The 26055-nt window shown below is 41.5% G+C and overlaps 1 protein-coding gene across 2 annotated transcripts in view; it reads right to left on the bottom strand.

The window, feature by feature from the left end:
• Nucleotides 1–26055, bottom strand: part of Ppp2r2b (protein phosphatase 2 regulatory subunit Bbeta) — a 403524-nt gene that overhangs the window by 228515 nt on the left and 148954 nt on the right. The window contains exon 2 of one of the 2 annotated variants that reach the window (XM_035440155.1): nucleotides 19108–19301. The exons of the other annotated variant lie outside the window; for it this stretch is intronic. Coding sequence (XP_035296046.1) covers nucleotides 19108–19301 — 194 coding nt within the window. The remainder of the gene's footprint in view (nucleotides 1–19107; nucleotides 19302–26055) is intronic. 2 annotated transcript variants of the gene reach the window in all.

Below are 26055 nucleotides of genomic sequence, written 5' to 3'. Positions count from 1 at the left end.
TTGTAATGAAACAAGATAAATTGGCATTACAAAGCCATCATCTAATAGATGAGAGAAGAAAATGTGAACTTTCTGTATCTAGGGTAAAACTAAACTGAAACTCAAATCACACACACACACACACACACACACACACACACACACACACACACAATTAAAAATAAACCCCATCTCTTATAATCTTACTTAAAAGTTATCTACATGTGTGTATGTGTGCCTGCTTGTCTGCATCTACCACATGGAGGTATCCTTGGAGGCAAGAAAGGGCGTCAGCTCCCCTGAAACAGGAGTTATATAGAAGATTGAGATACCTGATATGGGTGTGGGAACCAGACTTAGGTCCAATGCTAGAGCAGCAAGAGCTCTTTGGCAGTTTTTTAAGTTGCATTTACCCTATGACAGATATTCCTTTGAGGGCTTTCCCTCCCTTCTTTGCTTAAGGTAGCTTTCCTCTCAAACACCTTACACTTTGGTTTGTCTCCATGTTCATGTCAACCTCTGTTACAAACTCTCTCTCAAAGGCGATGTTCTGGTGACTCTTTTCTTAAAATACGACTGTTTTCACTTAAATTTTATTTCCAGGATGCAAACCTATGCCCTGCAAAGCTAAACATGTTTGCCATAAATGGTTTGAAGAAATGAGTGAAAAATGCCATCTGATCAAAGCAAGAGAAACTGTCCAAGGCTGGGAGGAGGCTTTCAAATACTCTATCAATGGATAGTCACTGTTTCTGCACAGTGATTTCTATTTTCACACTTCAAAGTCACCTATGCGGTTAGACTGTCCATTTTTCAATATATGTACAGTAAGAGGACTATTTTGTTTCATTTGTCTTCAGACCCTAAACTCTTATTCTTTGTTTAACTAATTAATACATCCGTATTGTTCACTAGCCTTTTCAACCTCCCTCTCTATCAACAATGAAGCAGACTGTGCTCTTGCCTCTCTTGTCTACCTGGCCACTCTTTCTCTTGGTGATGTTAAAATCATTAAATTTATCATCCCTGTGTACATTTTATCAAGATAGTATACAATTATTAAAATCATAAGTCAAACTGTCTCATATGCAATTATTTTTTAATATGTTCAATCTCATTGAATAGTCACTAAGCAATTAAAACAATTGATGCAATACTTCCATGTTGCTATTTGGTCAAGAGTAGCAGGCATAAATGATAATACCTTTGCTGCCATAGATGCTTTCATCTCTGTAATTCATGCTTCATTATTGGGCCACTATTCTCTCTCTTGGGGTTTCTCTTGCCTCCTGTGACAAATATGGGGTTCAGATCCAGGCTGCAGGAGCAGGTGATGATGCTTCAGAGTTTTGGTAACATACAGCTGCATTTACATACCCCAGCCCTCAGCCAGTCTCTTAGGTGAGATTGCTTCCAACACAGCAAGCTCCAACTAATAGCTTAGATTCTTACAGAATTCCAACCCAAGAGATTATATTTACTACTTAATGAGGATCAAATCACCACTAGCCTGAACTGATACTGGCTCAAAGGTTAAAGATGGAGAAATAACATTTATATTTTGTTCTGTCTTACAGCAGTAATATTATATGTTTTAGGACTTATGGACAACCCATCTAATATTAATAAAAATGAATCCTAATATAACTCAACAAATGCTGTAACTGTGTCCCTGGGGCCATCATCGGCTTATTATGTACTGTGTCACATGCTTGGTGCTCATAACAACCTTAAGAAATTAAGGACTATGTTATCTTCATTTTATAACAAAGACATGTGGGTTTAGAAAAGTTAAATAATTTGCCTTAGGGCATAAAATTTAGTCATCTATATTCTTACCATCTGAAATATATTTTTTAGTATAGTATCAAACTCTAGGAATTACAAGCACAAAAACTTATATGGTCCAGTATGAATTGTATTTGTGACCACTTAAGTCTTTAGAAATACTGAAAACAACAGAGCAATTACTCTTTTACTGTTATGTTCATGGCAAGGACAAAACTAGTCAAGATACATCTGTTGTCTGATTTAATCCTTCAAACATACATATGAGTTAGATATTTGGGTGTGATACACAGCCATGAAAGAGAACCAAGTCCATGGGCTTCCCCACACTTAGAAATCTCCAGGGAAAGTTTAGTTCTTTAAGGCTTACATCACTGGCTAGGGATATGGTCTTTGAGACCCTTTGATTTGGCAAGCAGACAACTCCAACCCAGGTCCAATGAAGAGTTTTAGGTGGTACATAGAAAGCCAAACACTCCAAATTCTCACTCATAGTTAGAGGTTAAAACAAACTGACTTCATAGAATGAGAGATAGAATAGTGGTCACTAGAAGCTAAGAGAAGTGGGAGAGTAGAGACAAAAGGGGAAGAGTGACTGCATGTTTTAAGAGAGGTAGTGAAGGCATACACCAGTATTACAACACAAAAGAAGTCAAGGAGAGTTAAGGAGAAGGCGCAGAGTTGCTTTCCCCAAGGAACCTGCAGTAAAGGCCACTGAGGGCCATCATGCACAGATATTCAGCACAAAGGAGTATCTTCTCCCAGCCTGAGATAATCTCTAAGTGGGAATCCAAGTAGTATTTAGTATTTTAACATAAGAAGAGCTGTATTCTAAGAATCAGTGTCTATAGCCGCAACACGTTTTCTACCACAAAGAGGCCAATAATCATAGATAAGTTGATTGGCACCAATGGTTCCGTTTCCTTATTAGGAAAATAAGTAAACACAAAACCATATTCATTTGTTGTTCACTGTTGTAAGAGCTTTGCTAACAGTTTGCAAAAAATCCCTATGAGATAGCACCCCTATTGTATCTAACTTCTTCAACGACCAAAATTTGATCACTTTGTGTTCACCAATTTAGGCAAGTTGGTTTGTTAACAGACTAATCTGAAAGGCCAGAGGATGAAGTACCAGCAATACCAAAATAGCTGTGGAACAATATGCTAAGTTGTTTTTATGACTAAGAGAGATTCTTCCCCAAAGATCCTAGTTCCCTGCAGACTTGACAGGAACAGATCAGTTCTTGGCAGTATGAAGTGGCCAGAGGTATCTTTCCATGAAAGCAATACCAAACCACCATGCCAACATTCAGGGCACAGACACCCTCGGGAGCTCAAAAAAGGGGGGGCATCAGCATATTTTTGCCAAAGATGACTTTTTGTTCCTATGTTCCAATCCAGACTTTGAAGTACCATGTTATTGTCTCTTGTTAGTCTACATTGCAAAGCATAATTTCCCCATGTATTAAGGTGGGGCAAGGTGACCCAGTATGAGGAGTAGGTTTCCCAAAAGCCAGTAAAAGAGTCAGAGACAGCCCCTGTTCCCACTGTTAGAAGTCCCATAAGAAGGCCAAGCTACACAAGTTATAACATACATGCAGAGGTCCTAGGTCAGTCTCATCCAGGCTCCCTGGTTGTGAGTTTAGTCTCTGTGAGTCACTTTAGGCCCGGGTTAGTTGATTCTGTGAGTTTTCTTTCTTGTGATGTCCTTGACCCCTCTGACTCCTACAATCCTTTCTCCCCATCTCCTGTGGGATTCCCCAAACTTTGCCCAATGTTTGGCTTTGGTACTGCTTCTGTTTCCATCAGTTGCTGGATGAACTCTTGCCTTGACCAGCTTTAATACACAGAGAATATTAATCTCAGTGCAATTTGATATGCCATGTTTTGTTGATACTCATGGGAAGACCCGTCCTTTTATAAACAGAAATGGAGGAGGAGTGGATTGGGGAGTGGGAACAGTTGGGGGTCTGGGAGAGAGGAAGTGAGGGGGGCGAGGAGGAGGACGGGGAAACTGTGGACAGGATGTAAAACAAACAAACAAACAAACCGACAAATAAAAGAAAGCATAATTTCTCTTGTATATAGGTGAGGACAAAGGGAAAGAACCTAGTGAAGACATCTTTCTGCAAAACGAGAAATTTTTTCAGAGTTCATCTTGAAAAAAATGGAGTAAAGATATGTAATACAATTTTACTCATCTTTTTTTCCACCTTACTCCAGTGACTTACCCAAGAACTGCAAGAGCAAAAAGAGAAATTAAGGAAGTAATTTCCCTAATAACTTCATCTGTATCTTAGACTATGGTTTAACTTCAAGTTATCTATGGATTAAAATGGCTTTGAGGTATGATATCATCAGCCTGCTCTTCCTATTCTGGTTCTTTGCTTAAAATATTTTGTAGGTCACCAAGAGCGGGTAAAACTAAAGCAAAGATCATGCTATTCTAAGCATACAGTTTCCTTGGAGCTAAAATTGGAAACACATATTCTTTGAAGTTACTAGCTGTAGAGATAGAAATCTGTTTGATCAATTGCTCAAAATTCAGCTTGAGGTCACTTTACCAAGGTCACTTTTCAGTAAGTAAGTCAACCGCAGAACACCTGGAGGTTGCTTGGGTCATGAAACCAAGGAAGAACGGCAGGGCTCTCAGACATACAACATAAAGCCACATCATCTCATGTGGATGGCATTTTCCTGTCCATATCACTCAACTGCAAATAGCATATTGAAATACATTTCTCTCTAGCAGCTGCCCTGTCTGTAGACCTCTCCGGTAGGTCCCGTTGTGACTAATCCACTGATACATTTTAAGATTAGCTTTGACAAAACATGCCAGAAATTCCTTCAGAGTAATTAAAACTACCTCTGCATCAATAAAGAAACCCTGTGAGATCTTTCATGTGCAGAACGGTTGGCTCTGGCCCACTGGCTCCAGGACATTTATTCTCAGATGGGTTTTCCATCACTGCAATTGATTTTCACTGAGTCATCTAGACCCTTGCCCACCCCACCATGAGACGTCTAGCTGATGTTAGAGGTACCGTCTTACATCTCTTGTTTCAGTCAATAGACAAGGACGAAAAGAGGACTGGCACTAAAGCCAAGCTTACCATCAATGCTTTTACCTAGTCTGTCAGGTAAGAGGCCTAGAGAAGGATTCCTGTGGCAAGCCACTACCACTCTAGAGTTCCAACTGATTTTCATTTGGCGAATTATTGTATCATCACAGTAAAAGAAAGAACTTGGGTGAACATCTGCTACTTTGATATCCAGAGGCTCATCTTTCAGACATAGCATGCACTTTATGAATTGTTTTTCTCTACAATGACAGCTTATTGTTTTTATTATGTAAACAATGTGGATAGTTGTTCACAACTGTCATACATTATAGGAATATTGAGTAGGAATTAGTTAACATTATCAGCCTGAGATAATTACCATTAATATTTTGATAGCCAACTTTCTTATATGATAATATATACATACAAGTTTATATAATAGGAACCCCATTGTACATAGCCTTTTTTTTTATCATGGATACAGATAGATTTAATTTTCCTTAAAATATGGAGGGGGTTGCTTATTCAAAGGACATTTTGCTTATCATAAGCAACACTAACAACTTTTCATATTTTTCCTTATGAACTTCATAGAATTGGCTCAGAAACATGTGTGAAGTTTCATGGTCAATAAATACTTGCTGAATGGTTCAAGAATAGAATGACAGAATAAACAGAAATGAATGTGCAAAATGGAAACCAGCCAGAAGTGAGTCTGAGTCCTTACAAAAATCACATAGTGCATCATTTGACAGCTCCCTGCATCTTTAAACTTTAACTAGGGTAAGGGGACCTGACTTCAGTATCTTTACAGGAATTTACAAGTGTGAATTCCCATGCAAGTTACACATGTAACTCTCCTTTGAGCCAAGCAACCATCATCTTGTGGGGTCCAGCTTCACCACTTTGCAAAAGGATTATCCCAGCTGGGCTTGTTGACTGTTTGATCCCCCTTATGGAGAGGTAGGGAGTGCCATGGGACCCTCACCTAAGTATCCAGCTTCTTCCTATTACTTGCATGTGGTCCTGACTTAACTGCATATGGCTGGGAAAGGGGCAACTGTATATAGGTAGACGAAGGAAGACTAGCGGGAGGGGGTTCTGCTGAAGCCTCCATTCCTTCTGGGTAAACACTTCTGGGGGTGGCCAGTTTGGGGAGGAGGGCACTCACACTATGAGGAACCTCTCATCTACACTCTGTAAGGAAGCCCAATAAACTCATTGGTTCCCCAGAGTAAACTTTGACAGAGTTATACCTCTTTCACTGGGACCTCAGGAGAAGGGGTTGATGACTTGTGTCTCCCCTTAGGAAGGAATTTTAGCAATTATCATGCAACCAGCTGCTGTTCTAACTGGAGAGGAGTCATCCATGTACTTTCAAATGAAATCAAGTTCCAAAACCATTTACTAAGCTCCTGTATGCCAAGTAACTAAGCCTCTCCATCCAGTGAACCAAAAGACAAAGTAACTAAACCCCTCCTTGAAGTAAACTAAAAGGCAAAGATGAAACCATTGCCTTTCAGAAAAGGTCTGTCTTGTCAGGGAGGAAATATGAAGCATCTGCCTATCCCTGGCTGACTGAACTTGAACCTCAGTTTACATACTCATGAAGTAGGAATATCTATCCTTCATAAAATTGTGATTGTTAGATGTCTTAGGGTTCTCATGAAAACCAACACTTTGATGAGAAACTGTGGATTATGGACAGAGCATGAGGACACTTGGGAAGGGAAGCAGTACACAGAGGCAGAAAGTGCAAGTGGTCCAGAGTAGCGGGATCCAGCACAAGTCACCTTAGCTAGTTTGAAGATGAGTTCATGCTGAGAAGATGAGTGGACAGACAGGGAACATTAACATTCATAAGCGGGGCAGGGGGACTGTGAGCAGACTAACCTTCTGAAAGGGCAAATAAAGGAAAAAATGTTTTGCCTTTTCAGCATGTGGCAATGTCTAGATCAAAATGATACCCGTGAGGGACTCAAAGGCAACCTGCTTGTCAAGTTACTGGAAAAAGAAAAGGACCTGGTTTGCATAGCGGGCTCAAACCCAAGTTCCTAAGACTTATGGGGAAACAAAAATCCGTTCAGAAAATTTCCATTTCATATTATGCTGAGGAAGCTCTGGACTGACTAAGCATGTTGGCAACAGAAACATGATGTGACAATCAGATTGCTTTTGTGTTTTCCCCCACAGCACAGAGTTCAGGTCCTGCTGAGACCTCAGCATTATTTTCATCTCTGGCTCTGCATGGGGGCAGGAGATAGGATTAAAAATTAGTCACCATCAGAGATGGCAGATGTAGCCCTAGGGAAGTCATAGTTTCACTTTTAACCATTTGGGAATTCCCAGAAGCATAGCATCACAAATCTGTTCAGCATTAATACCTGCCTTCAAGACAGATGAGGGTGGTGATATTGGTAGATTTAACATTGTGAAAGGGTGATTTGAATACTATATTGCCAAATCTCCACTGAAATTCGCTGTTTCTAGAAGATGACTTAACATTTGTGATCCTCTAAGGAAGCCTTGGTTTTCCTTCCCACCCCATATGTATATATCCACTCAACCATCCATCATCTATCCATCCACCCACCCACCCATCCATCCATCCATCCATCCCTCAGTCCCTTCATCCTTCTGTCCCTCCATCCACTTACTCATCCACCCATCTTTAAATTTTATGAACTAAGCATGTAGAGCATATACTCTCTATCATTTTTAATACTTCATAAATGTTTTAATTTTAAAGGGACCTCAAACAACCTGGTACCCTGACTTCAAGACTCAAAGGCAATGCCCCAAATATCCAAATCAAATAAACCTGAACCTCCACCTGACTTCCAACTGCAAAAAACTAAAGGCATCACAATGCAGACAGTCAGCAGGCTTTGAAAAGGAACTCAGAACCTCTCAAAGCATAGCAGTCACAATTTATTCACATATATAAAATGATCCTGATTTTCATGAATTTTCATTTCCACAAAGTTATAGTGTCATTTTTGGGGGTGGGGGAAGTAGTGATGGTTGAAAGTCTTAAGACAATGTTAAGCAGAATTTCCTTTTCTCAGCCTTGTCTGAGTTCATATTACATTCAACTATATGTTCATTGTATTAACTAGAAAAATAAAAGCACAGCTTTTAGAAATGTCAAATTTGTACCCCAAGAAAGGTTAGCTCATTAAACAACCACATTGGTTGCCACACTGGGTCAATAATTCTTTGAAGTTACCTACTTACTAGTTTGAGGAAAATTAACATTTCTGGGTCACCAGGTTCCATATACTCATCTACAAATGATGCCTGGGAACCATGAAAGCAATTTTATTTAACGTAAGTGGGTAACTGCATCCCAGGGAACAGGCTGCTCACCCGTGCACTTGGTGACTTAGAATTGAGCCTGCCTTTCTGCTCAGAAAGGGCAAAAGAGCCAGAGCTCCAGGAGAGATTGGGGCAAAGGGCTTGGATTAAAAATCAGTTTATAACATTTCTCATATTTTCATATAACTTCCCTGAGATGAACTTAAAGACCCTAAAAATCTGTGGCAATGAGAAGTTGAGGCAAGCTGTGGCCAGAACAGAGGTGGCAGTGTACCATAGAGGTTGTAAAGAATTCTTCAGTACAGCTATTTCAGAAGGCAAGTTATAAATATCTTCTAGAAACATAGCTGTTTGTGCCTTCAGAAATTTGTTGTAAAAGACAAGCAAAGACATGATTTAAAGACAGCATACTATTTATCATACAATCATAACAAACATGGGCATAATTTGAACTTACAACATTAAGGGAGTAGTAAAACTATGATTCTACTATAGGATGTTATAGAATACAACCCCCTTCCCAATCGAGTCCAAGCAGACCAATGCCAGATAAGGTACCATTTTACATGTCAATCTAGGATTCCCTCAATTGTCAATCTCTCTGTGTCTGTCTGTCTGTCTTTCTCTTTCTGTGTGTGTGCGTATGTGTGTGCGTGCGCACAGATGAGAGAGAGAGAGAGAGAGAGAGAGAGAGAGAGAGAGAGAGAGAGAGAGAGAGAACATCTGGAAAGAAACACATAAAACTATTGATGTCAGTATGTACATAATTGCTTTTCTTTTAAGCTTTCCTCTACACACAACACCCACTGGTATGCATGTACTTGGTTCTTTCTTAACATCAGTGCTTTTCCACACAGTGTTTACAATGTAAGAGTTGAGCTATTGGGATAGAGAAAGCATAGATATGTTCTGGTCCTTGTCAGGAAAAGCTCATTGAGTGCTGTTACAGAATATTCACATACTTGTAGCATGCTTAAATTTGTCTTTAAGAAAAAATGTTTTTGGTTTAGACATAAAAATTGCAGGCTTCTCTCATGTGGAATCTAGGCTAAATTATGTATATATTTATATGGCAGGAAATTACACTATATTACATTGTATATCTGTACTATAGGAAAATGGAGGAGAAACTGTTTGGGGGAACAAAAATGAAAGAATGCATGGGAGCAAATATGAGCAAGGTATAGTGATAAAAAATGTAAAAATGGCATAATGAAACATTATTTTGTACCCTAGCTTTATTTACAAATGAGGATACTGGCACTTTTTTTAATATATTTAAAATTAAGTTATGTGTTACTCTATGAGGTGATTCTGGGGTAGGTACACTCTGCTTATCTTCTTGAGTTGCATGTTTATGGAGAACCAGTAGTGTTCCCAAATCTCATGATGTCTATTTCAGTACTTATCAGTGTAAATGAAAAAAGAATGGCATAAAAAGAAAGAAAATGATTGTTTTAAATGAAAGCTAAGTAGAATGTTTTTAAAAGATGACAAAGAACTGTGGTGTTAAATGTAGTAGTAGGCAATCATAAACATCTACAGTACAGATGGCTTATAAGGTGACTGTGCACATATATTTATCACTGTATCTTGCTCAAGTACATAAAAGTTAGCTGTGGTCTTTACTGTAATGGGTCTGGTGTGTGCAAGAAAAATATAGCCTCACATATGAGATTAATACGACATGCACACATTTCACTTTTCACTGAAATTAGTGAACACTCTTCCTAAAAGGAAATGCCATCATCAATGATAAAGCTTTCTGAATTTTCTCAGCTCTGTCACACATGGGCTGAGAAGAATTCTTTTGTATGTCTGACATCAAAACAATATATGTTGTTCTATCCCCTGGCATATTTTTGTAATTAGAAAAGACTTGGCAAAGATACACAAAGAGCCACCCAGGTCACCTTTTGACAATATAAGGGCAAACCCAGAAGCCACACAGAGAATGGTGTGCGTAGTTAACTGCATTTGGTCTCTGAGCTTACATTTCCCACTCTACTAATGATGAGGTTGGAGGTGGGGGAGAGAAGGAACAAGTCTGTGGTTTTACTGGCTGTAAATGTCTGCATTGATCTCGGTATCCATGATCATCTGGGTATCTAGTATGTTCAGACGGTGTGCTCAAGGGGTGGGACAAGGGACACAGGCATAAGCTCTAAGTGGCTCCAGAATCCCAGGTCTGGCTGTACTGAGGGGCCAGATCCTCCTCCTGGCAAGAAGGTTCTGATGCAGCCAAGAGGTAGAGCCAGAAAGGGAAATGTCTCTTTGCCAAAAGCTGCTGCAGATGGAGGAGCCAGTCTGTCTGGGCAGCCCATGACTTTGAGAGGAGCCATTTGGCAAAGCTGTTGGCAGGAACTGCCTTGCAGCATGGGTGCTGGAGACAGCCCTAGGCTGGAGTGATTCCGGGATGCAGCAAAGGTGGCTGGTGGGACAAATAACCATCTGGTGAGCAGGGTGCTGCTCATCTTGTTTCACTGACAGGGAAGAGCAAGTGCCAATCAGGGAAGCTGAACTCTCCATGACAAGATCTGACAGGTTCAATAGACTCTCCTCTCTACACCAAAGCCTCCATGGAGGGTTAAAAATCCCCTATGCCCTTTCAGAAATCAGGAAGGCCACAATATGTCCTCCACTATCACAATGTAGAGACAAAATCTACTAATTTAAAACAAAGCCATGTTTTGCCAAGGATAGTGTAGGGTGTGCTGGGGTGGGGTCGGGGAGTGGCTGCTGCCGTTTCTGCATCCTTGTTCCAAAGCATCTTCCCATCTATTTGTACAGATGAAGCTCTGCTCTTCTCCAAATGCAGTTAACTACACACACCATTCTCTGTGTGGCTTCTGGGTTTGCCCTTATATTGTCAAAAGGTGACCTGGGTGGCTCTTTGTGTATCTTTGCCAAGTCTTTTCTAATCACAAAAATATGCCAGGGGATAGAACAACATATATTGTTTTGATGTCAGACATACAAAAGAATTCTTCTCAGCCCATGTGTGACAGAGTTGAGAAAATTCAGAAAGCTTTATCATTGATGATGGCATTTCCTTTTAGGAAGAGTGTTCACTAATTTCAGTGAAAAGTGAAATGTGTGCATGTCGTATTAATCTCATATGTGAGGCTGTATTTTTCTTGCACACACCGGACTCATTACAGTAAAGACCACAGCTAACTTTTATGTACTTGAGCAAGATACAGTGATAAATATATGTGATAAATATATAAATATACAGTCACCTTATAAGCCATACTGTGGCAGGCTTGGGACTCCTACCCAGAGCTTCTGAGGTACATCCTATAACAGTCAATTGCCTTTCATGTTTTTTTTTCTTTCTTGTTCATTTTCAAATTCTTGACAAAAACAGGCCCCTTTGTCCTGATGTTGAATTGGAAGAGTATTTTAGAAAACAGTGTTATCATCATGACCAATTTTCAGGAGTCATGGTTCATTCCCTGAGTAGAGGGAGTCTACTGCAGTGTTGAGTCAGGGGTTTTGAATCAGACAGATTCGGGTCTGATCTTTGTTCTACTATGGTGCTGCAATAAACATAGAGGTCTGTATAGCCATTAGAAAGCATAGGCAAAGAGGAGTTTGGACTTGGAAAAGACCTTTAAGACTATAAAAATTGCCAGAGGAAAACAAAAGTGCAAATAAACAAGCAAGGTATATTTAAGTGACCAGCCTCACGAGGCACAAATCCCTAACAGATCTTAGTTTTCTCGGGTCAAAGCCTGCCCACCCCTGAACTCCACACATCCTTTTGTGTAGTGTCTCCTCGCCCTCCTTCCTCGCTTCTGTGAAATCATCACAAGTAATTAAGGTTTGCCCAGATTGTCTGACTGCCCCTTCCTATTGCCCATGATGGCTCAGTCATTCTCCAAAAAACCAGAGAATACAAATTAGTTTTGTATGGATTTCACAAATGCCTAGCAGATCATCACTCCTAATTGTTTCCTTAGTGAACTTGGAGCCTAAGAAATTGAGGGTTCCTGGGATATTTATAACAAAACTCTTAGTGACCTTGTAGAAGTAATTTGTTTTTAAATGGAGAGCTGAGTCAGGGCCTTGAGAGAGATTTTAGAGCCTGTTGGAAAGGCTAAAAAAGGAAATTGGAAGGAGAATGACAAGCCAGATGGAACCTATCTTTTTGTCATGGAGGTTGGGGGAGTGGGCTGGAGAGCAGCTTTAGCCTCAGGTACCTTCACATTTATGTGCAAAAGATGTACCAAATAGCATTTCTGCCACTCTCTTCCTATGGTCCAAGAACTGATAGTTGTCACTGGCCTTCACAGATGGGACTATCTCAGCTCTGTCCAGAAACTCACTTCACAGTTAATCTTAGAGTAGGGGGTATGAGACACTGAAAAAGCTGTTTATAAAACTCCAGCTAGTTTCTCACATCTTGACTCCTCAGTGCCATAACTATTTTTATTCTTTTCTTATTAGAGGGTAGAACTAATCTACTACAGGAGTATGTCAGCTAGGGGCTCTGGCACTGGGTGAGGGAACTTAGCTCCCTCTCAGCGAACAGCTAGAGCAGGCCCAGAAATAAACTATGCTCTATTGGGAAAGGCTTGATGCAGTGAACACAGAAGCACAGACTGAACATCAAGGTCTATCTGTCATTGGTAGAATTCAATTTGAATTTCCTTTCCCAAAATCCTGACAAGCAGCAGGGTAGTTGAGAAAAAAAGCAGGTACCTATAGTGCAGGTTGTCACAGACTCCAGTATGGTCATGTGGCTTAAATAAGTGTACTTGCAATACAAATGTATTTGCTATGTGAGTTTTCTTGGTTCTTTGTATCATGGAATTTATTTTTTTGAAATTGAGGCTCATGCTTGATTAATGCAACCACTCTCCCAGTTTTCACAGGGAGATTAGGCAAGCTAACATGAGAAACATCTAGGAAAATGCTTTGATTATAGTCAGTACTCATGACAACTTCTGTCAGTTTGGTGTCGAAATAGGACCTTTGGTTTCTTCTTAAATGCAAATGTCAGAGTCTAGGAATGTCAATCCATAGCTGTGCTCTTTTCATTGAGCATTATCAATATTTTGACAGGACTGGTGTAATAATATTCACCCCAAGTTCACGGCTATATTTCTGACCAACACTCATAAAGGGCTTGCGGCGCTTGCCCCTCGGGACGTGGTTGCTAATAACGAATACTTGCTGGCAATTTCAATGCACTCTGGTTATTATGTTGAGTTGCACAACATTTTCTGTCCCCAGAAAGGTCATTTACAATAGCATAAGGCATAAGGCAGCTTCCTCCCACCTTCCATTTCACGTTTTTCTGAGAGCTTAAACACTCATCCATATGCATTGGAAGTACCATCCTGATCTTTCATTTGCATACAAATACCAAGGCAATTGAAGGAACTGGAGGCAGCTATCTATCATGGGACACCACCTCCTTTTATTTGTCCAGTATCTTCCTGTATCTTCATCTTAAAAGCCATCTTTATACATCTTCCCAGATTTATCCATCATAGTATCTCTTCTTGAGCCTACATGGGATGGAGGTGGGAGCTGCACTTCTTGATGCTGCAGAATTTCACTCAGATCTCAACTTTAAAGAAGTCTGAACTCAACACATCTGAGACTGAATCCTTTTTATTTTACCACCTTGCTTATACATGGCCATGTATTTGTATTTGGAAACTTTTGGTGTTTGTGTAATTATGATATCCAAAGCACTTCACATTGGAATGGGGATTATTGTTATAATTCCTTTCTTTCTCTTCCTTCCTTCCTTCCTTTTTTGTTTTTTGTTTTTTGTTTTGGTTTTGAGACAGGGTTTCTCTGGGTAGCCTTGGCTGTCCTGGAACTCACTTTGTAGACCAGGCTGGCCTTGAACTCACAGAGATCCACCTGCCTCTACATCCTGAGCTGGGGTTAAAGGCATGCACCACCACCACCTTCCTTGATATATATATATATATATATATATATATATATATATATATATATATATTCCAAACAAGCATCAGTTTCTCTATAACTTCTCACTCATTGCCTCAAATTCTTCCCTGATATAATCTTCTCTTAGGTGGCTTTGGCTCATCTAGTCACATGCTTTCAAATAATTTTAGACTAGATAGCACAAACATACTAACTTAAATATGATGTCTAGGACTTTCTTCTGAACACCAGAAGCAGATAATCTGCTTATTTTAAAGTAGTGGTTTTCAAACTGTAGGTCTTGACAGTTTGGGGTCACATGATATTTATATTGTAATTCATAACAATAGCAAATTAGAATTATGAACTAGCAACAAAATAATTTTATGGTTGGGGTCATCACAACATGAGGGACTGTATTGAAGAGTTGCATCATTAGGCAGGTTGAGAACCACTGCTTTAGAGTCTTGAAGTAAAACTTTGTGTCATGACTTTCTTAAGACTTTACCAACTTCCAAAGTCCATTTCCTGTTTGTCTGCAAGGACCCTGTGTATGGATTCTCAAAGCAAGCCTCTGGGAGTTGTCTTCAGCACCAGCTACTACACTCACACCCAAACTATCTTACTGAGTAAGTCTGGTGCAGTCATTGCTTATAATGAACTCTCCATGTCTGCTGCAGCCACCATCCTGAGTAGAAATGTGTCTCCTTATCTCCCAGCTTTCCTTAATACTCAGCTCTTATCCACCCTTCTAACCTCAGCCTGCACAGCAGCCAGTCTGAGCTCTTGAGAAAACAAAACTGATATCTCTCCTTTACAGAAATCCTTTAATGGTTTTTCATCCATCTTTGGATGAAGTCCAAATTCCTTTTGAGCAATGAGGTTCAATGGGATCTGGCCCCTGAATACCTCTTCATTCTCCCCTCACCCAATATTTTATTAAGAAAATTTTCAAACAGGCAGCAGAATGAACACAACTGCTTTACAGTGACTATCCATGGTCCCACTTGGGTTTTATCATTAATGCTTTACAGGCATTTTATCATATTGATGTCCATTCACCCACTCTTCTGTTCTTCCATTAATCATTCTTGGATTTGACGGATTCCCAACTAACTACAGACTCCACCCTCATTTTTAAATACTTTTTGCCTACAGTCTAGCTATAGACATCTCTCCATTCCTTGAATATATCAGATTATTTTGAATCTCTGGGCTCCCATGCTCATTGTCTCCCTAAGACACCTTTGTCTCTTGCTAATGCAGATTTTATCCTTCAGTTCTCAACTTAAAACTGCCAAATGATAATCTGGCCTTAGATCCCAATGTAGATTAGACCCATGTTCCACCATATGTATGCCCTACATATTGACTTGCTAAACTAATCATCCAATGGTTTGTCTCCCCTGATAGATTGGACATCCCATGAAGGCAGAGGCCATGTCAGTATTTTAAAAAACCTCTGAAGTAAGTCGAGTGATATTTCTAGAAAATCTAAAGGCAGAACACATGAAGCAGTTAACACATTTATTCTTTAATAGTGTATCAACAGGGCAGTTTTTCTTAAGGCTTCTGGGATAAAATGGAGCTTATTGATGCCAAGATATAACCAACAATTAACTAGCAATTAAGAAAATTGCTAAATGACAAGTTCCCTAGCTATCGGACCAGACAGGTGGCTTCTGCCATGTTACTCTTCCCCTCTAAAGTACCCCAAATCAATATTCAGTCTAAGCAAGTGGGAATGTTGGATATGCAAACACAGATGAACACCACACTTACAGTAGATTGGGGCTGTTTGGTGGTAGGCAATATCTTGAATGCTTTCTCTGTATTAGATAACTTTTTCTCTCCTTCTAATGTGACTCCCATTTTAAAGCTAAGAAGACTGAGGGCAGTAAAATTATTTTAGCCCATGTCATTTATAACACTATTCTTGACCACTTTTGGAAGTACAAGGTTAATCTAGAAAATCCACAGACTGTAATAATGAAGACAGGTGTTTCGATTACTCCAGCAGACATCTAAAAATGCAGAAAGTCATAGTTAGATCTTAGAGATCCAAGACATGAACCCTTGGTTAGGAAACCTTGAGCCCCATATCTGACCGAACCAGCATGTTGACTTTATGCTTATGGTCATCCCAACTCTGTCTTTCCTTATATGTCACCCATGTGCACATTTAAAAATTACTTCTCAGAAGAATTCTACTCCAGATAGAAAGCAGTTCAGCTCATATACTAAGGAAACCATTGTCATCTTTCCGGTCATAGGAGGCAGCACAAAGAATTTGCTAGTGAAAACATATGGGCTTTAAGCATGGCCTCTAGCTGCAAGACAGGATGTTCCTTGTAACTAGTAACATCTCTAGGCCTCAAGGTATTGGTTGGCATCCCACTCTGGATATGTGGAAATGCACACAGAAAAGCTCAGAAGACTGCTTGGAGTAGAAAGGCCTCATAATGTTGATGGTGACTTGAGCAAGCAAAGAAAGACAGATGGAAAAAAAGTGGGAAAGAGCACTTTGATGGCCCGTCCAGGAGGGAGGGTGGAAGGAGGGAGGATAGGAGGAAAGGGAGAATAGAGAGAGAGAGTTCATAGCATTTGCATTGCTCTTAGCTAGATGAACCTGCCTACAGCTACCACTTACAATGCAAATTGAAATTAGAGTCCTTCACAGTAACTATACAGCAAACTCCTTTCAGCTTTAAATAGAATACCGCAGTGTGAGATGATCTGAGCAAAGGGGAGAAAATTCAGAGAAATTGTGGAGTAGAGTTTAGGGGGAAATACCCTGCTGTATTTGAGCAGGTAGAAGGGTAAAGGTAGAGAAATAATAAAGGAAACAGAAAAGTAATATCTGCTAAAGGACAAAGAGGATAATCCATTGGTAAGTGTGTTTAAAATGTCGAGAAGGAAAAAAACTTGGATAGGAGAATTTTGGGGAGAAGACTTGGATCTGGTACTCTCTTGGGGCAGGCTGGCACTTCCTCCGATGTTCATTAGAAGGGGCGGAAAGGCTCCTTCCTTACTGTCCAGCTCAACTGAATGGGTGGTGGAAAAAAGAATAGACCAAGACTACAGAGCTTCTTGCTCCAGAAAGCTTCTGTTCCATTCCCCCCTCTTCCCAACTCTTCATTAAGGCCAGGTACAGGGGTCTATGAGAGATCCATTTGTACATACCAGAAAAGATAAAAGGCTTTTTGCTGTAAACTCATATCTCATTGTTACTATATAAACTCAAATATTCCATCCAGAATTAGAATCAATAAAAATGGAATTAAACAGATACAAAGGTAGTATCCAGGACCCTGAAAACAATAAAGGATGCTATTTGAAACTTCTTCCTTCCACACATTCCTGTACCCCAACTCCAATTTAGTCACCTTCTCAGTTTGGTAGGTTTCCCTTTGCCTGTGCAATGTAATATAAGAAAACATGAAGGCAACCTTCTTTCTTTGTAGTCACACACAGAATACTCCCTATCCTCCACAAAGCTAACAGACTCAAGACTGACTTCTCTGGTGGATGGCATGCCTACATGTCATATGCTACCTGGTCCCACTCAGTCACAAAGCACAAAGACAAAATCACAATGCCACTGTGAAAATATTTGTAAAAATCATCAAGAATGGCATTTCTTCATTATGGGGCAGGGATGGGTCCACCTTCAAAGTCATTTCTATGTCTTAGGGCTTGCAGTGCATCTGCTACCATCGGCAAGTTGGGCTTGATGGTCCCCAGACGTGGTGATGAAAGGAGAAAGTATTTTCAATAGCACTTGGAATTCTTCTATCTAAAACTTCAAGAGATGTTTGCAGAGGGTGCCACCATTACTCCTTCCCCATATGTCTTTTTAATTCCCTCAGCGCTGGCACTCTTACTTGAATCATTGCATTTCTCTGTCATTCTTCTGATGTAATTAAACATTACAGAAATCTTAGCATTCTAGAAGAAGAATCACAGGCTAATATGCCTTGCAACATTTTCCCTAAGCACTTTCACACACATCTTCTCACATGGACTATTATGGTAGGACAATGCAACACTTTGTATTAGTTGCCAAACCAAGACCCACAGGTAGAAAATGAAGCTCAAATGCAAAAGTTGTCATTCAAACAAAACTAAAAATGACTTATACACAAAAGGCAGGTTGCAATCCACCTGCTGACTTTCCCTGAAGGCCTGCCCAGCTCTTAGGCTGGTGTCATGAGCTCTGAGACAGAGAGAGAGAGAGAGAGAGAGAGAGAGAGAGAGAGAGAGAGAGAGAGAGAGAGAGAGAGAGAGAGAGAGAGAGAGAGAGAGAGAGAATTTCACCTCTTGCCAAAGCTCAGCTTGCCGAGCCCTCTTGCTTTCTGCTGGCTGTTGATTCAGCAGAAAGTACTGCTGCAGAATTCATAATGGTGATTTTTAAAGGGCCCCACGGATCCCATTGCTCGCCCCACGTGTCAGCCTCATTTGCTCGTCGTGGAACATTATTCCCCGGCTACCTTTTAAAATTTTCTGGCTTATGTACTTTCAAGGGGAGAGGGCTCCCCCACTTTTGCAAAGGGCCTTTAGGAGGTTTTGATTGTCTGAGCAGGTAAGCCAGCGAGTCAGAGAGATGAATGGGCAAGAAATGAAGCCGTGCCTTCTCTGCAGCCACCAAGAGCCATGGCATCACCATACCCAGAGAGGGGTGGACTACGGTCTCTCGGGGCCCCTCCCTTCTTCTCTCAGTCCAAGACTCTTGTAAGCATCTTGGGGCAAGAAGGGGTCATCTGCTTCCTTGGGATCATCTGTCTGCCTGGGAGCCGCGCCCTGAAAAGCCTAATCCCTAAAGGCCATTTTAACTCTCTGGGGGTGCCGGTCCACCTGCTGCTGCACTGGGGCTCCAGTCACAGAGCCCGTAAGGATGTGCCCATACCCCTAAGCAGCCTAGCCTGAGCCCCCGCCCAAGCCCCAGAGCCCGGAGGAGTCTCAGCCTGGCCGCTGGTCGAAGCATGCTATCCGCAACTTGCACCCGACCCCAGCGGCGGAATGTGGCCGAGCTGAGCTGGCATTACCTTCGGTCGCATAGCTGTGGTCGCGCAGGAAACTGTTGTTGATTTTGCGGGTATCAATGTCCTCCTCCATTGACAGCAGGCTTACTTGCGTGGGAACCAAAAGCCGGCAGACAAGTATCCATGATCCCACCCCGCAGCCAGTCTCACAGGAGAGGGGGGCAGGGGAGCCAGTGGGATTGCACCATGGTCCGAGCCTGAGGAGGAGACGGGGAGGCGGAGAGAGAAGAAAATAAAAACCCGGCAATGGAGCTGTCACCTCCTCCACTCCGTTCTCCGCGGCTGCGGTGGCTCCTCCCGCACGGTGCGCTCACTTTAGCTCCAATTCCCAGCGAGGATGCTGTGCCTGCCTCCTCTGCCTCCGGGTACCAGGAAGCACTGTGTCCCCCACGAGGGGTCTGGTCCTGTCTGGCCTCCCAGGAGGCGCTCCCAAGCGGGTCTGGGGAGATGCCCAACAGGTTCCCCTTGGTAGGCAGCAGCTCCAAAATGCAAAAAAGGAGAGCCCTCCTCCCCTTGGGAGAGCGGGCAGCGGCGACAAAATGGTGCCTTTCCGGACCTACACTGCAGTGGCGAGATGGCAGGGGCAGGATTCAGGCTTGCCTTGGAGGTGAGGGTGCCTGTCCCACGGGAGGGCGGCTCCCGCAGGCGGGGGCTAGGAAAGCTGGCGGGGAGCTAGGCAGGGCGCTGCGGCCAGCACCAGCGCACTCACCCTCACACCCAGAGGCGCGCACTCGCAGCTGCTGCTGGTGGTGCTGCTGCTCCTGCTGCAGGAGGCTGGAGGCGGCTGGTGCATTAAAGGCGAGGCTCCTCCCAACCGCGTCAGCAGCCCCAGGACTCTTCCCCAGCAGCAGTGGGAGTCCAGGCAGAGGCTGCGGAGGCTGCTCTCTGCTGCAGAGGGGTGCAAGCAGCAGCCAAGGACGCCTGGACAGCGAGTGGCTAGCTTGCAGGTTCACCGAGGGAAAAAAAGGCGAGGATGCGCTTTCCCAACCTCCCCCCTCTGGTGCCCATGCAGCGGAAGGGCAGCACAGGGCTTGTGTTCAAGAGCCCCTTAGCTCACTGTTTTGCTCCGGACACCTGCCTGTACTTCATTCAGGACAGCATTTAGAAGTAGCTTCCTTTGGGTACAAGTCCACATCTAGGGACCCTTTGCTAACCGGATATGATGTAGACAGCCCCTTACTGAAGTTCAAGGGCGAGGCCTAGAGCTCTAAAGCTGGAGAAAACTGGAAAAGGAGCCTATTCAAAGATTAGCCCTCCACTCTGCTACTAGTGAGCAGAACAGGGGCCAGAACTTTGAGACTGCCCTCATACCTGATTCCTCTCCAAGCGGTCTAGCATCTAACTGTTAGATGCTAGTGTTCAGAAAATGCATCAGTATCTACACAGGCAGAGACATAGTCTACACAACACCGAGCTGAGTTATGTGTCACTATATTTAGTCGGAAGAAGCACACTCTCTGTAGTCCTCTGCATTTTCTTTTAGACAGACAGGGGAGCTTCTCAGTTTAAGTGTGCTTTTTCAGAATGCCTTCTGTGTGTCCTCGGCATCATAGGTCTGTGCATGCAGAAGGAAGACAGGGACCAGTGAGAGCCACTGCTATCCCAACAGAATTTAAAGGATCCAATGGCACAAGAAGAGGCCTGCCTTCTTACTTCACTCAGAGAAAAGGCAGGATCTACTCCTTAGCCTACATTTCCCCAAATGGCGAATTCCACATCTGAAAAGAAAATGATCTCGTTACTGTTATGAAACAAACAAAATAATTTAACGGAGCAGTCCAAGCCACTAGAAGAGCAATTTGGAAAAGAACTTCTCCCTGCTTTCCTCAAGAAGTAGTATACATTTCTATGGGTGACACTGTAGGGAGAGAATCAGCAAATGTCTTGCTCAGTTAAGCTCTGTTCGAGTTTAGTCAGATGGGCCCCCAGGGACCTGTGAGTTAATTATATACATACAATGAATGCTTCGGCTAACACAATTTAGCAAGTATTTGAAGTTCAAAAAAAAAAAATGGGAAAACAAGTCCTTAACTGAGGTTGGGAATTGCTACTAAGTTTTTAAGGAGAAAAAAAAATAGATGTTTTTGGTGAGTAGAAAATGGTATTGCTTCCACATCAAGAAAGTAACTGCATCTCTTGGGGTGGAGGGGAGGGGATAACAAATGCTTCTCTACAATTAGGAGGTGAAAGGTGAGTGTCCAGTAGATTGTATTCTATTTTCATGTAGCAGTTAAATCCTACATGCTTGTTCGTGTATTTGTTCAAAAGCCACATGTGAAATTGAAGTAGCAGCTGAGAACTGGCACAAGTTGGTTCAGTCTACTTCAGTATGGGTTGTCCTAGTGGCATCTTCCATGTTGAGCTGAGGGCCTCCCCATGCTGCAGGGTCCTACAGTCACACTTTTCTGCTTCTCTTGCAGATTGGCATAGAGTAAGGAAAGAACAGAAGGAAAAGGGGAAGGTCATCTCTCAGCACATCAAGGTGCAGAGATGTCTTGCCTTCACTAGAAATGACCATAGACTGCAACAGCAGGGTTGAGGACCTACTGGGAAATTCACCCCCCTTGTCTTTTTAGAACACAGACTGGACTGGAAAGGAGTTGTATGGTGGACCAAGTGGGCTCAGGCTTATAGCCAGACTAGATTGAGGAATTTCCCATAGTAACCCATGAGAAACACAACCTCTCTCCAGCCTCTGAGTCCACTGAATTTCCCTTTGGTGTGGTCTGCAACATTCTGCTTGTATTGACTCAACAATAGAAAAGACACAGGTCATAAGAAGGCAAATGAGAAGGACTTCCTTATCCACCCACTAAGTAGACTTCAGAGTTCTGAAAGGCTGTTTCTTGATCACACTATATAGATCTCTGCTATTGTTTATTTTCCCAATTATTTTTGTCTTTTCATGACACTTTGTTTTCCACCATTGCTTATTATTATCATCAAATATTTTCATGTCTCCGATATCAGGTGCCTGCCACTTAGCAGATGCTTGCTTATATTTATTGAATTATAGTACATGTTGAATAAATAAGTAAATTATTGAATATAGTTAGTGGTATTTAGTCTTTTATTCCTTCATCTATGATAAAATTCATGCCAAAACAATATATTTTTCTTCAGTTTTCTGAAGCTTACAATCCTACTGCCGTGGGAATAATTGTTCCCATTACATCCTACATGTATGTGTGCTAAAAATTACTAACCATTTGATATGTGCTAGTGTTGTTCTAAATATTGGAAATACAGACAACATGAAACAAAATTCTTTTCTGCACAGAAGTGTGTGAGCTTTGAGGTGGTACACATGCTATAATCAAGGTTATGGCAGATCAAGGCCAGTATGAAAGGGCTGGAAACAGATACGGTTGCCCACAGCCATGCCTGATGACCTGGATTTGATCGCCAGAACCCATGTAGTAGAAGGTGAAAACTGACTCTTGAAGTTGTCTTTTGACTTTCATATTCATATTGTGGCATGTGTGCGTGGGTCACACACACACACACACACACACACACACACACACACACACACACACACAGAGTAATAAAAATTTAAATAGACATGCCATAGCATAACATCAAGTATCAAGCTGTGACGTCAGGTAAAACTTATTTCATCTACCCATTACATTACTGTGTCCTCGAGCAGGTTACAAAAATCTCACTAAGCCATAGATTTTCTTACCTATGAATTAGGGAGAAAAATGGCATCAATTTTGGAACATCACTGTGAAGATTAAAATAAAATAAAATACCTGAAAAGAATATATTGCTATTACTTAGAGGTTTCATTTGGTTTTTCCATCACTACTATCATTGATTTCCAACAAATATGTGTACCAGACACTGACATAGGATGGAGATTCCACATGTCAATTTGTGAGATGGTTACTTGGTCTCTCTTATCATGGACCTTTGTGTCCAACTTATAGTTTAAGTAGAGGCTCCACAAGCTCCAAAGGGGGTGGCAGAGGGCACTCTGAAAGGCTGACTTAATTCAGCCTTGTGTCAACACAGAAAGAGTCAATTACAAATGCACCACACTCTTACACTACTCTATTCAGCATGGTAGCATATGGATACATCCTTTTTCTCTCACCATTGTCCTTGGTCCCCTCTGCCAACACAATTCTCCTTACTAGTCCAGGTAGGCTTCTGACACATACTGAGACCCTTGACTTCAACCTATGCAATTAGCACATTAAGCAGCCACAATTTTATTAAAACCTCCATCCATTCCCGTCTAGAGAGACTTAATGTAGTCTTCCAGTATCAGGCAGTCCCAACCTGTATCCCAGCTCAGGCACTTCTGAATTTCTTGAGCGTTCACAAGTCATTTAGCATCCCTGAGCCTCTGTGTCTACAAAGCAGGCCAAGAGCCCTAGCAGTCACTTAACAGGGTTGTTGGTAGCTTCAGAGACAATGTAAGGAAAGTGCTTAGCCCAGGGTTGGTCTAGAACCAAAATTCTCCAGGTGAATGATGGTTTTCTCTCAGTCTTTCATGGAGACCTCTGTCTTCAGAGGGTAAAGAGTTGCATGACAAGTGGTCTGCCATATGAACACAAGTGACCTAGAAACCTGTGGATAATCTCTGACTGTCTAAATGAACAACTAGAAACAATACAGATATTTTAGCACCTTGCAAAAGAAGACTATAAGCTACAATATTGATACAAATGTGAGGAAAGAGGGTTCCTCCCTCTGGTGCTCACCAAGGCTACAGATTTGGCCATACTTCCTCAATGGAGGAATTCCATGGATTTCCTTTCCAGGAACTCTAGTGAACTCTAGTCACCCAATGTTCACCCTAATATCTGAGGTGGTTTATATGCTGGCTGCTCAGAAACTGGCCTCTTGGATTTTAAGCAAGTTTGTAATGCGTTCTTGTGCATGCTGCAGCATGTAACCCCATATGACTGATTCTTTAATATGACATTTAACTTAGGGAAAGAAAACAAAGCCTGGAATATTTGTACACTGTGTGACGATATATTGCTGTGATTGATTTAATAAATAGCTGAACAGCCAATAGCTAGGCAGGAGGTATAGGTGGGATTTCTGGGCAGAGAGAGGAAGAGGAGGAGGAACTGAGGGGCAGGAGATGCCAGGAGACACAGAGAGGAAACAGGAGATGCAAGATGAAGAGGAAACATCCTGTGATAGAACACAGATGAATATAAATGGGTTAATTTAAATTATAAGAGCTAGTTAGGAACAAACCTAAGCTTTAGACAGATCTTTTGTAATTAATAAGAAGTCCCCATGTCATTGTTTGGGAGCTGGCTGTCAGGACAGAAAGACTCTTACAAAAGCCTTTTGCTGCCCCCTCCATCAGTGCTGTGTGAACTTTAGATTAGGGACTACAGTGGGCCAAGATGTGTAGGATGCACATCTCTGTATAGCTGTGCTTTAAGTGACATCATGATGGAAGCGTAAAATCTGAAATAGGCTGTGATGAGATAGTTGTATCAAAGAAATTATAAGTTTCTTTAAAAACCATATAAATCAAGTTATTTTTAAATGTGAGTCTTTAACCATTTACCATCAGGTCAATAGAAACTCACCGATTACTGGGGTATCTTTGTAACATCCCTTTGCACACGTCCCTTTGCACCCACCCCTTGCTGAGCTATCTCTGCACCCACCCGTTATCCATTCCAAGTTCCCTCTAATTTCTCAAGACTACCCTCCCAAACTAAGCCAATTCCAGAGCATCCCAATTTTTCAAGGAACTTCTGTGATAATGTCTTAAATTTTTACTTTTAACACCAAGATTTCTCATATGTAGCAGAAGAAATCTGATGAGTCCTTTGGTTTCTTTTAAGTTGGTTATGAAGTTGTCATGGTAGACCCCTGAGTGATTGCTTCTGGAGGGCTGTGATAGCTGACTATGTAAGGAATGCTGGACAGGCTCACTCTCCAGGAATGTTTCTTTCCTACAGTCTAGGTCCCATAGTTACTTTACCCTTGCCTTGATAAGCCCAGGTGTGAAACAAAAATGTCTACAAAAACATTCATTGGCAGCTCCTCTTCTTGTCTACTGTGATGCTGATGGAACCAGAGTGAAGGTGCAAAATCCCAAGCCAGATATGAAGACCAGAAAGAAAACATCATTTTAAACTTAATCAGTGGTTCTGGAGTTAAAACTGGCTGTCTTGTATGGGGTAGTTTTAATTTGCATTGTTATTTGTTAAGTACAAGTGATGGGTCTCCAAAACCAGTTAAGCAACTCTCTGGGGGCACTGTCTAGCACCTGATTACCACACTCAAAACAAAGCTTTAGCATAATTTATAAGGAAGAATACATATTGGAAAATAACTTGTATATCTAAAAAGAATGTACCAAAAGATCACTTTATGGAAATTAGAGTGTCTTCCATTGATCATATGGCCACAAAATTCTGCTCTCCAATCTAATTTATAAAAGCACTGATTGTTCTCATATATGAGCAAGCATGCCCACACCGTAACAGATTCTAAATTAGCAACCATAAAAAATTATCTTTCTTGGGCAGACATCTGCCTGTTTGGCTTTGGCCCCCAGCTGAAACTGAAGCTATAGGTGTTCAGCCAAACAGTTGGCCTATTACTGGGGTAACTGCCAGAGAGTGAATACAGGTTACAGTTTGCCTGGTAGGTACTTTTGCAATTTTTGTCTTTTGTTATCTGTTCATTTAGTTTGTCAGTTCTAGAAAGAAATGAAAATTACATTCTAACTTTCTGTATGGTATTTATGTATAGATTTATGACCATATATATTTTCACAAAACTTGAAATAGTTTTGAGGGTCATCAGATTCTAATTCCAGTCCTCATAGAATAACTATAGGCATACTTCTAGAATGTGGTGCTTGATTGCCTTTGAGACAAATATGGGGTAGTTTTAAATGTGAAACAGCATAGCCTCCTTCCCTGGGCACTTTTCCCACTCATTCTTGCCTACCACTCC

The sequence above is a fragment of the Cricetulus griseus genome, chromosome 2, assembly GCF_003668045.3.
Source record: "Cricetulus griseus strain 17A/GY chromosome 2, alternate assembly CriGri-PICRH-1.0, whole genome shotgun sequence".
In the NCBI taxonomy this organism is placed as follows: Eukaryota; Metazoa; Chordata; class Mammalia; order Rodentia; family Cricetidae; genus Cricetulus; species Cricetulus griseus.
The sequence above is the reverse complement of the archived record's forward strand: the minus strand, read 5'-3'. Positions and strand labels throughout refer to the sequence as shown.